Here is a 13,071-nt window from a genome sequence, read left to right as displayed (position 1 = left end):
ATTTTCATATTATTCTTCCTGAACAAAAACATCACAGAAATGAGCTAAAATATTTCCCAATGCTTCATGTTGCTTTATGTTCTACCATCACCCTTTTTACCTGCAAAAATAAAAATAATAATAATAATAATAGAGCATAAAACTATAATATTAGAACATGAACTAGAACATAACTCTCTTTCCAATCATGAACTAGAACATAAATCTAGCTATTTCAAAGCATTTATGTCATCTACAGTTTTTGTTCCCATTATGTTGCCATATGTTTTTCTAAAACATTCGTGTTTCCAAGTCAACCAAGATTGCTACTCCAAAATATGAAAACAAGAACTCACATCAAGATTACAAGATATCAGGTCACAGAAACGTCTTTGAGGGTGTCGATATATGGTGATGACGGCTTCTATTTACAGAAAATAGACTTCTACCAGAGGAGTTGGAAGCATGGAGCTTGTTTACTGTAAATATAAATGCAATTTCAGCTTGGCAAAGACACACACAGACTAAAAACGGTTTGCCTGTCCTGTTAAAGTGAGGTTATTTGCACATGTATTCTAGCAAGTCCACTTCAATTTTTCACAGCATTTAAAACAATTCTTGATTTTTATCAAGATATGAATTCCATATTTTTTGTCTTAGTAGCACTCATTCAATTTTTTTTGGCAAGTTCCATTATGTTTCTTTTTTTCAGCATGTGTACCCCAAATATAATCATATATTATGCGTCATTTAACTTTCAGAATATGATCACCAATTCACCTTGGCACACAATAGATGAACAAGTGGGACAATTAAAACCATTGAAGATTTGGGAGAGAAACCAATATTTGGAACATTTTGGTAATTTTGACATTTGAGTGGATGACAGAACCAAAAACGTTTGACAAGTTGATATTTTGATAATTGGAAATAAGGATCTGATTGAGAGGTTCTTAGCTTTTGGATACTTGGTTCATGGTTACTCTATTCAAAACAATGACCACATATCCTCCTTCCTAAAAACAAGGAGGACCTATAGATATATGACTTCCAACACCAAATTATGCTTCCCCTAAGGAAGAGAAATGTATAAATACCCCTTTACCTCTACATTGCAAGTCATCCAAACTACAAGGAACTTTGTAAGATCCTCATTTGAATATAACAAAATGATGAAACTAAATTCTCACTTCCTTTCTCTTCCACTCTTCTTCTTCCTCTTCTTGTTCTTGTCTCCTTCATCTGCCACCTACAATCATAAATCTCCTTCTCCTCCTGCTCCTGATTGCCATCAACCTTCCTCTCCTGTTCCGAGCGACAAACCTTCTTCTCCTGTTCCAAGCCATAAACCTCCTTCTCCTGTTCCAAGCAGCAAGCCTCCTTCTCCTGTTCCTTCAAGCCATAAACCTTATTATCCTGTTCCGAGAGACAAACCTTCTTCTCCTGTTCCAAGCAGCAAGCCTCCTTCTCCTGTTCCAAGCAGCAAGCCTTATTCTCCTGTTCCTCCAAGCCATAAACCTCCTTCTCCTGTTCCAAGCAGCAAGCCTCCTTCTCCTGTTCCTTCACCTGCTTCGAACAATCAACCTTCCTCTCCTGTTCCTTCTCCGGTTTCTTATACTCCTACTTCTTCCTCTCCTTCTCCTCTTTCTGATTCCCCTTCTTCTCCCTCACCCCCTTTGGATGGTAGCTACAAAGGTTGCTTCTCCAAAGTATTTGCTTTTGGTGACTCATACACTGACACCGGAAATGCTCAATTCATGGGTGAGATTGCATCTTCTGGTTCTAAAAACCGGTTATCTAATGGCCGCATGGTCATTGATTACCTCTGTGATGCTCTCTCCATTCCCCCCTTGTCACCCTATAAGGACAGTAATGGAAATTTCGATAATGGCGTGAACTTTGCAGTAAGCGGATCAACATGTCTTCCAAAAGACTGCTTTACCAATGGAACAATCCCTCACGCATTGATGTTTGACGGGGCAATTAGGACCGTGGAAACTCAGATAGAATGGTTCCATGAGCATGTTCAAAATGTGGCATGTAAAGGGAAGGATGTGGACACTTGCAAGACTGAAATGTCGAAATCGCTCTTTTGGATCGGTGCCATGGGTGTCACTGACTATACTCGGGCTTCTGGTTCTTCTTCTTTCAACATTCAGAGGATTGCAGACATGTCTATTACTCATATGAGCAAACTTATGCAGGTATGCATCAAACAAACAATTTTTTTTTGTTTCCTGATGTTTTTATCTTAACAACCACTAAGTTGTCAGCCCTCCACGTGTGACCTCCTTTTGATCCAACACATGTTTTAAATTTTAATTATCAATCATCTACTGTGAAAGCTTAAGCTAACATAGTTTGTGTTTATACCATAGACATTGTTGGAAAGTGGTGCAAAGAACATTGTGGTTCATGGTCTACCACCGGTGGGGTGCCTTTCATCTGGTATTTCGCTATGTCCATCAAGAAATTATGACAAAATGGGGTGTTCCATGACTACCAACACAGCGGTAATGATCCACAACAAAATCCTTCAACGGACCATCACAAGGTTTCAGAGTCAATTCCCTCAGTGTAAAATCTTGTATGCCGATTACTGGAATGCATACATGAAAATATTTACGAATAAAAAACAGTATCATTTCGAAGAGCCCTTCAAGGCATGTTGTGGAGCTGGTGATGGCAAGCTCAACTTCAACTTGAATTCAGTATGCGGCTCGCCTGGCACATCCAGCTGCAAGGACCCTAGCAAGTACATGAATTGGGATGGGATCCACCTCACAGAGTCCATGCAGCACCACCTTTCTGATCTCTTCCTCAATCAAAACTTCTGTCGTCCATCGTTCTCTCAGTTTTTCAAGAATAAGATGGGTGGCATCTAGATGTTTCATGCCCATGGTTGCCTTCCCTTCTTTGTTTTTCCCCTCTTGATCTTTGAAAAAAATAATTTTCCCGGGCTCCGGATGGCTACATTCAGAGAGCAAGTTAAATAAAGCTGTGTCCCCAGAGAATTTTGTAGATTGATAGTAATGTATGTCTAGATTGTATAATGCAGTTAGAGATGGAAGTAGTTAGTATAAAGCAGTCGAAGACATCAATTGTATTAATCATTCCAAGGAATGGTACTAATAAGAGGCTATTATTGCTTCCTTTTCTATTAGAATTGTTTCTTCCCCAATTCAAATGTTCATTCTAGGCTGCATTTGTTTCAAGTTAATGTTTGTAATTAGTAAAAAAAAAAAATCTTGAGAAAAGGACATTAACATAGCAACATTACATATCTCCTGTTAGCCTTTTAGAACCATTTTCAAACTTTGGTTTTTTACTAATTACCCCCCCCCCCCCCCCCCCCCCCCCCACAAAAAAAAAAAAAAAAGGGGAGACAGATTTATTACCATGAATGTTGATGGTTGAATCGAATCTCACATGATGTCCGCACAAAGTTTATGTCAACAACAGACCAAAAGACTCTTTGGCTTCATAAAAAAACCAATCTGTCGTAAGCAAGTCTTTGGTGTTCTTAATGACATCAATAATGGGGACATTAATACATATATTCTTCATGCTTATACAGATTAACAAAAAGCTGTTTTTACAGTCTAGAAGAACTTATAAATGGGATAAGAACAGCATCGAATAAATTAAAAAAAAAAAAAAATCTTCAAAAGCTACGCGAAGGACTTAAATCGAGCAGTGTGCTATGAATTCTTGCTGCTGCTTTACTGGTGAGATTATTGCTTTCTGATAAATTTTATCTTGTCATATGGCTGTAAATGTTTTCTGCTGTTCGAGTACAGCATCGGATTAAAGTTCTGGCAAATCATATCTGCGGTTAAGAAATCCTTCAAAATGGACTAGTAGACTGAAAATTTTTAGATTTTGTTCTCATGGATTATCTGATGAATGCTTAGATTTCTCTGTCAAGTAAATAAAGATAAATCAGAATTGTTATTAAAAAGGTGTAAAGGACTTGCATTTTTTTTTGGTTCTTAAGTGTTGGAAATAGTGGCCTAGTTATACACACAACACTATACTATTCGGAAGAGAATAGAAATGGAGGAAAATACTTTTTATTTCACTTGATAGAAAATGAGTACAATGCATATATAGGCCTCACATATGTATGTGTAACCATTACATTTAAATGCCCATAACTCTCCTATCTCCCACTAACATAATCTTCAATATGTATAACTCCCACTAACATAGTATTTGTTCGGCTTAACTCTCATGACTCTTTATTTTACATAACCTTAACTCCCACTAAGACAATTTACTACCCACTAACATGCTAAATTAACACATGCATCATGGATACAAAAATACTTGAAAATACTAAATACTAAAATTAAGTTTATTTTCAACACCCCCCTTTAAACTTGATTTTGTAACTTGAAAAACCTTCTTATTAATCTTGGGGGCTTGATCAAAAGTTATAGTTGATCTTCAATTCCACCTCCTTCAATAGCTTCAATCTTCTTGGCCATTTCCATTGATGTGTAGGGCTTGTGAAACTTCTTCAAATGCTTGTTTGATGTCTTCACATAATCATATATCATCCTCTTTATACAAGCACACCATTGATCTTTTTTCTTCTAAAATTTTTATGGATCTTCAACTTCACATATACTTCTTCTTTAGAGTCAAAAAATAATTCCATATTCACCCAACCTGTATCAATTACAAAATTCTCCAAACTATTTTTTAAAAAATAATATGAGAATTTCTTATCATCCTGGGCTTCAATTTCATACTTCTTTGGAACAACTTTCTTTAAAAGAAGTTCATCATTCTCCACAAAATAAGCATTATTTGATGAATATGAAGAAATAATAATTTCATCAAATAAGTCAAATATAACTTCTTTCAAGGTGAAATTTGTAACCATACCTGAAGATGTTAATTCACCAACTTGAACTTTTGCCTCTTCTTTAGCACTTCCTTCTTCTAAATCTTCTATTTTCACTTCATCCTCCTTCACTTTTTCAATCTCTTCTTTAACACATTTTCTTACCTCTTCCTTATTCACCATTTCAAATTCTCCTTCAACTTTTGAATCTCCAAAATCTTCAAGACTTTCATAATCATCTTTCGTAAACTCATCATTCTCAAAGCATTGTACCCAATACTCCATGGGTAGTGATTCACTTCTATGATTGGAAACGATGGTCTCGAGCATCTTCCAAATACAACTTGGAGTTTTGGACTCTCCAAAATACTCCCAAATTTCTTGATGTATTGCTTTTTGCAACACTATCAATGCCTTATCTTCTTTCTTTTCATGAAGCTTGTTGGACATGCCATTCTTTGGCTCTTCTCCAACAACATCCCACAAATCGCATGCTTTGAGGTATGAAGTCATGATGATTCTCATTCTCTTGTAATTAGAGAACATCATCTTTTCACTAAGAAAATACATTTTCTCCCCTTCATCATCATCAAGGAAAAACATGTTTTTCTCAAATGTTGAACCTTCTAGGATCGACTTCGTCTGGCCTTCAGGATCGTCTAGGCTCTGATACCACTTTGTTGGAAATAGTGGCCTAGTTACACACACAACACTATACTATTTGGAAGAGAATAGAAATGGAGGAAAATACTTTTTATTTCACTTGATAGAAAATGAGTACAATGCATATATAGGCCTCACATATGTATGTGTAACCATTACATTTAAATGTCCATAACTCTCCTATCTCCCACTAACATAATCTTCAATATGTATAACTCCCACTAACATAGTATTTGTTAGGCTTAACTCTCATGACTCTTTATTTTACATAACCTTAACTTCCACTAAAACAATTTACTACCCACTAACATGCTAAATTAACACATGCATCATGGATACAAAAATACTTGAAAATACTAAATACTAAAATCAAGTTTATTTTCAACATTAAGGGCATAATTGAGCTGAAAATCTCCCATTTCTAATAAGTTGGGATTCAATGGATGTAGCTAATTTCATACACACCATAGCTCCCATTTACATTCCGTGCTATATTCAAAATGACATTGTTTTAGATCGACATACAAGTTTCTGTTACAATGCATTATCCAGTGACCTAATTGGTAGAGCGCTCAGCTCCCCAAACCAATGTGTCCGTGTAGGGATCCCGACCCCCTAATTTGCGAAGAAAAAATAAAATTATACAAGACTACTGAAATTTTAAATTTCAGAGTGTCTTTCATCCCAAGTTATATTGACCTAGAAGTCCTAATACCTCCACAACCATAATCTACTATATTGATGAACTCTGTAATTTTTTGTAATTTTAACATTTCAGTTGATGATAGAACCAAGAATCTTTGACAAGTTAAGACAACTCACCCATCATTTCTCCACTTGTCTTTCACTTTATCATTGATGAGTTGGACAATGTTTATTCATGTTGGGATCTTTTGATAATTGGAAAAATGCTACTTCATGGAAGAAGAATTTTCAGGTTCACATTTATTGCTTTGGAAAATAATTGAGTACATGACATGATGTACCAGCTAAAGCTATAAAGTAAAATTAATAATAATAAAATAAAATAAAATAAAAAAACTTTTCTGATGTTTCCAATATATATATTGGTTTCTGTTGTTTATTATCATTTGAAGTCACTTAATTATAGTAAAACAGAAAGGAAATATTTGTGATAACATGGGAATGACACCTACATGGTAGTGAACATGCATATCTTTTTCTGATGAAAATGTGTGCTATGACATCCTTCTTTAATTTGTTTTCCATTTCTTTCCTTTCCTTTTTTTTTCCTCTTGGAGAAAAAGGGATAGAAAAGGAAAAAGGAGAATTTGGAACTTCTCCATTTCAAAAAAGAAAAAGAAAAAAAGAGAGTCTATTTTATGTCCATTTCAATAAGAGAGTCTATTTTATGTCCATTTCAATAACCATTCATTTATTTGGTTAGGTTTGATATTAAATATGTCAATTTACTTTCAATCCATATTAAGTTATTGAAATAGACAGTTTCAAAGCATGTAAAAAACGCCTCGTGACCTTTTTCCAATTTGCATTTTTTTTTTTCCAGATGTTGGATATTTTTTCTTCTCATCTACATATTCGGCTAATCTAGATGGTCAAGTATTAAATTAATTGTAAAAGTTGCTTCAAGTTAAATCAAACTTAATCTGAATTAGGAGTTTATGAAAAGAGGCCACCTACTTTATTCCAATTAGAAGTCCATGAAAAGAGGTTACCCACTTTGCAGTCCAATATTGAATTTTTTTTTTTTTCCTAATGTTATTTCTTTATACCTAAAAATAATAATAACTAAGAAAAAAAATAGAGAGTGAATTACTCCTTCTGTTTTAAAATAGTTAGGTACTTTAAAAATTATGACTTTTAATTTTGTAAGTAATATCTAATTATTTTGAAATAAAGCGAATAATATTTTAAGCAAAGATTAACATAGTCTATCAGTTGGGTTGCCTCAGGCTTGGTACCATTAACTTTTAATATAATATATTTTTTTTATAAATAAATAAATAAATAAATATATATATATATATATATATATATAGATTATAATCTTGTTTGTTTATTACTTTTTGATAAAAACAAAAGCTTTGGGCCCCACCAACTTGTCCTTGAAGGTTGAAAAAAAAGATGCAGTTGATGATGATGGCCCTTCCATGTGTGGGACATGGTATGTAAAGATGGCTCCAGTTGTACCTTCAACTAAAATTACTCTGACATAGATGGTCCCAATCTTTTCTGCCCTAAATTTTTGTGACAACCCTACTTTAAATAATTACATTTGCATGAAAAACAATACATATGCTATGTTATCTTATTGTTATTATTTCTGATGTTAAAATATATATATATATATATATATTGTTATGTATGGGCATATAATTAAGTAACATTATAATACCTAAAATGGGCTCACATGATATCTAATAAAAACAATTTAATTGTTCAAAACTGATCATTACAAGATGAGAATTAAAGAATATAAAACTAATCAGTGCTTAGATTGTTCAATGAGATTTATTATATAGTATATATATAGAATTGCGTATATATATCGCCCTGTGCCTTTAGACCAAGTCAACCCTGCTACAAGCTGGACATTATGTCAGAATTTTATTTCTTTATCGTATGATTATCTCATTTCCATGTTTCTGGTTTTTTTTTTTTTTTTTTCATGGACTTGCAGTGTCCATTAGTCCAGTGTTCAGTTATCAATTTTGAATTTTCTATAACATATGATTTTTATCCGTTTTAATTGACCTTATTCATTATATAGTGGATTTAGAAGAAAAAAAAAATTTATACATTTAAGAATGAGCGCTTCTACTTCAATCTTTTTATTTATAAAGTTGATCTGGAATTCATTTCAGATTTACTGTTAAACAAGTTCTCACATTCAAGTTCAGCTCAACTGACAATAAATATATTATTTTTCTATTTTTGTATTGTATTATACTTTTTTTTTTAATTTCTTTTATCAATTAATTGGTATGTGACTAGGTTACACAAGTCGAATTTATCATATTTTAAAATTCGGCTCCTTTTAACAAACAAATTTATAGTTGAGATTCGTTACTTTCAATGAACATAAGCCAAGGTTTTAACAAGTCAAATCGGAACTCTAAGTTCATTTTCAATTATAGTCCTATTTATATGCATACAACCGCTTTGGACTCAACCATATTTACAAAACCCAAGTACCACCTGTTCCCAGTGGTCCTATATATATATATATATATATATTTTTTTTTTTTTTGGAACTCAAAACTCCCTGGACAGGGCCTTTTTGGACCCATCCTAAATTACAAATCGAGGGTGCTACAACCGACCTCACAACGACAGCACCGTTAAATCAAAAAATATAATGAAGCATTGGGGAGTCGAATCCTGGACATATTAGAACCAGGGCCCTCTCCTTACCGCTGGACCAAACCCCTGGGGGGCTAGTGGTCCTATATTCCTTTCCCATTGTGTGAACCTAAAATTACAGGGGAAAAAAAAAAAACAAAAGAAAAAAACAAGTCTAGAGTTACCACCCAATTTTATTTTTATATTTATATGGAAACTTTTATTCACTATTTTTTTTGTTTTCAAAAGTTCAAGGAAAAATGCACACTCATAGTATTATTCCTAGTAGGAAAAAAGCTTTTAAGGTATCCAAGATACGAATGATATGGTATTACCCACTAACTAAACCAACAGTCATATATTTACTAAAACATATATATATATATATTTTTACTTATTACAGTTTATAACAAGGTATAATAATGACATGATACGCCATATATAAGGAAAATTTCAATAGGCCTCGAACATTTCTTCTTTTATAGAGAAAGATCACGCATTCTATATTATTGTCCATTCGCGAGCCTCTTATTCCAAAAATCATTACATGATTTCAGAACCATTCGCAAACCAATCTCTAGCTGATACGCAACTAAATGTGTCAGACTTATATTATTTTATTTTATTATTATTTTTTTTTTCTGGCACGTCATCATGTGATTTATTAGGATCAATAATCCAAACACCATACAATAATTTTACTTCTTATTCACTTATTAAGAATTTTACTATCTTATATATATATATATTCATGTCAAGAAAATTAGAAATTAATGATGAGTAAATAAGGGGTACGAAGACTCAAAGTGGAGCTCCCAAAACATTTGGAAACAACCCTACACTTGAACTACGAATCCCTTAGCCCATTATCTTACATTTTCAGCAATAGATAATGAATTGTCAAGTGTCTATGTGGTAGCCTAAGAAAAAAAGGGTAATCTCTATTTGTGTGAGAGAGATGAAAGTCATATAGTCCCCCAAATGCAAGCTCAGCAAAGTCAGACTTGGAAGTCATAGTCCCCTCCCAAGCAATTATTCTAGTAGCTAGGAAAGAAATGAAGGCAAAGATAAGGACACACGAGAGAGAGAGAGAGAGAGAGAGAGTGAGAGAAGAGATATCCCTTTCTTTTCTTGAAGTGGGGAAAGGTTACAGGTATAAGCAAACTAGCCCCATCCCTCTTTTTCATCAAACCCTTTAAATCCCCCCCTCCCAAAAAGCCCCCTCTTTTATCACTTTTTATTCCCTGTTCTTTCTTCTCAGAACTCAAAAAAGGGTGAAATTAAATGTGGCAAAAACAATCCCACAAATCTTCTTTCAGAGAATCTATCAAAGCCCTTGAAGCTGATTTACAACATGCCAATACCCTGTAAGCTTTTCCAAAATTCTCCTTCATACTGTTCTACTTTATATCACTTTTTTTTTTTTTTTGTGTGTGTGTGTGTGTGTGTGTGCTGTTTTTTCTTTGGTTTAAGAGTCAAATTTCATAGAAGCCATTTGCAGTATGATACACCCTGAAATGATCAATAAATTACACACACATACATATGTGTTTGTATTTGGGGTGAATTTAGATGGATTTAGTTATGGTGGTTAGGTAGGATGTCTTTAAGAAGGTAAAGTTTGTAAATTTGAAGATTCTTTTGGACATGGGAACTATGGTGAGAAATACCTCAAGATGAGATACTTTTTCAGACTATAACCCCTTTTTTTCTTTTTTAAAATTTCATCTCTTTCTGGGGTTATTCCACAAAACTTCAATTTGGATGCATTTTTTATTTTTTATTCTATTTTTGGGGGAGGAGTTTCAAGGTTTGGGTGATTATCAATAATTCAGTTTGTTCTTTTAATGCTGAGCTTGAACCAAGAAGGTGTGTTTGATTATGTTTTTATTGATTTATTTATTTATTTATTTTGGTTTCTGGGTGGGTTTCACAGGGCAGCTTCTCTTCCAAGAGATTATGATGGGGATTACATTCAGATGAAATTATCTTACAGCCCTTTTGCTCCATTCTTGCTATTTTTGATAGAATGGATGGATTGTACTTGTACAGATTCACTACCAGGCTACTTCGGCCTCCTTCATGTACTTATAAACAAGGTGGGCTGTTATTAATTCAGCTTTTTGTTTCCCCATTTATATAATTCCAAAAAAAATAAAAATAAAATAAATAAATAAATGTGGAAATCAAGTGGACTATTTAGATTGGGTTCTTTCCTTTGTTTCTGTTCTTGTTGATTCTTTTCCTCATACAAACGTTTTGCCCCGAATAGGGCTTGAACCCTCAACCTCACATTTGGAGAGATGGAAGAGATAGCATTGAACCCTCTTTTTCCACCTCAGTTTATTAACCAAAATCATTATCTACATTTTTTAATTTTTTGTACAGGTTTATGTTGATGGAATGCCAACAATGTCCTCACAAGAAAGGAGAGCCACTCTAAGGGAATTCTATGGTTTGATTTCTTTTACATTTTTCTTCCTTTTTTTGGTTTATGTACATGTATTCTTTCATTAGTAGATACTCATTTTAATTGACACATTTTTGCAGCTGTTATATATCCTTTACTTAAGCAACTGGAAGACGATACAATAGAATTGGAGGACGAAAATGAGAGAACTCGAAACTCGGAAATGTTGAACAGACAAAGGGTGGAAGGGAAGGGGAAACATTTTGTTAAAGATCCCGAGAGAGATGATGAATGCGGGATATGCATGGAAACTAGCACCAAGATGGTATTGCCTAATTGTGGCCATTCCATGTGCAATGTCTGTTTCCATGACTGGTATGATCCACATTTCCATTATTCACTTCTTTCTCAAAGTACCTTCCTAAGAATTTCATGGATCACTAATAAAAGTGTGTTGTTAACATGGATAGAGTTAGTAAAGAAATGTACGATAGCATGGGGATTGAATGAGGCTGTGGCCTTAAATAGAGCGGAATGGAAACATAGGATTCATGTAGCCGACCCCCTAGCAATTAGGAAAAGGCTTGATTGTTGTCATTGTTGTTGTACTAATAGAGGTGTGTTCTTAAAATGTACTAATTAAACATTGTATCGCAGGAATGTGCGATCTCAATCCTGCCCATTTTGCCGAGGCAGCCTAAAGAGAATTGACTCCAGAGATTTATGGGTTCTCACTAGTAACAGTGATGTGGTTGACGCGATTACTCTTGCAAAGGAGAACCTAACGCGATTCTACCTTTTTATTGAGAACTTGCCACTCACAATGCCGGACAGCCATTTGTTTCTATACGACTACCTGATCTAAATGATAGAAGAAAGTTCTCAACTATGAAACAAGCCAATCAGGCGACCACCCGTTGTATGTATATAGTCTAGTATATCTAGAGAAGTCTGATTATCTCATCTCTCGTGGCTGTATATACTTAACCGAACTACTGGATACCTCTCGGAGATATGTCACAACTTAATCATTGGATCAAGATCAGGCAGGTGGCTTTAAGGATTTGTGAAGTCCCATAATGAGCAGTGTAGATGAAAGTAAGGACTAGGGAGTCTGCAATTATGTGGTGAATCTTGTACTGTTGCACACAACTGAGCTTTTTAGAACCTGAGTGTTGCAATGGGAATGAAAATCTCCTAGAATTGCTTACTATGTGGATTTCTACTAGTTATTGTATGATTATGTATGACAGATCATGAATAAAAATTATGTATAATGTGTATCTTGTTGTCTGATGCATTTCTATCATGATATTATTGTACAGAAAGGGCCCTATATGTTCTTGTTTGGTTGAATGAATAATGGAACAATGGGCTGCATTATTAATTTTTTTTTTTTTTTTAAAGTTTTGAAGACTTGCATAAGAACCAAAGCCACCAAAGCAAAAGGGATTTTTGGAAATATTCATGATCATAATCTAATTTATTCCCCTAGTGTTGTGAGAGATTTCATTTGTAGGTACCTTGTAGTTGTGAATAAACACTTAGAATACCCATTACTGCAAGCAAAACTTCATGCTTATAATGTTAAACTACTTATGTTTTACACTTCATTGTGTATCTTCAAAACTAGTCTACATCTTTAATAACCTCTAGAGAATGGGTCTGACTCAGCCTGGTTTAATGTTCAAGAGCTTTTACTTCTTGTTTTAAGCTTTGGGCTGAACTTGATTATGGGCCTGTACTTTGATTCTCTTATTTAGACTACGATAACTAGGAGACTGTAAATTGGGCCTACAGTTTGACACTTTGAGACAGACCACCTACTCAGAAAGCTGCAAGG

The 13,071-nt window shown here is 34.1% G+C and overlaps 2 protein-coding genes across 2 annotated transcripts; both read left to right on the top strand.

Annotated features, from left to right (window-relative positions):
* The first annotated feature begins 1,148 nt into the window (after positions 1-1,148).
* LOC132305469 (GDSL esterase/lipase At3g48460-like) lies at positions 1,149-3,306 on the top strand. The gene is made up of 2 exons (XM_059803109.1): positions 1,149-2,183; positions 2,358-3,306. Exons 1-2 carry the CDS (start codon positions 1,149-1,151, stop codon positions 2,862-2,864), a joined length of 1,542 nt encoding a protein of 513 aa, XP_059659092.1. The 3' UTR covers positions 2,865-3,306.
* A 6,606-nt stretch (positions 3,307-9,912) lies between these two features.
* On the top strand, positions 9,913-12,521 carry LOC132304215 (E3 ubiquitin-protein ligase AIRP2-like). Its single transcript, XM_059801788.1, has 5 exons — positions 9,913-10,185; positions 10,755-10,917; positions 11,207-11,273; positions 11,369-11,603; positions 11,886-12,521. Exons 1-5 carry the CDS (start codon positions 10,103-10,105, stop codon positions 12,091-12,093), a joined length of 756 nt encoding a protein of 251 aa, XP_059657771.1. The 5' UTR covers positions 9,913-10,102; the 3' UTR covers positions 12,094-12,521.
* The last annotated feature ends 550 nt before the right edge of the window (positions 12,522-13,071 follow it).

This window comes from Cornus florida, unplaced genomic scaffold, assembly GCF_030987335.1.
Source record: "Cornus florida cultivar Cherokee Brave unplaced genomic scaffold, ASM3098733v1 CherokeeBrave_3.0.0_Hap2_Chr04, whole genome shotgun sequence".
Taxonomy (NCBI): Eukaryota; Viridiplantae; Streptophyta; class Magnoliopsida; order Cornales; family Cornaceae; genus Cornus; species Cornus florida.
The sequence above is the reverse complement of the archived record's forward strand: the minus strand, read 5'-3'. Positions and strand labels throughout refer to the sequence as shown.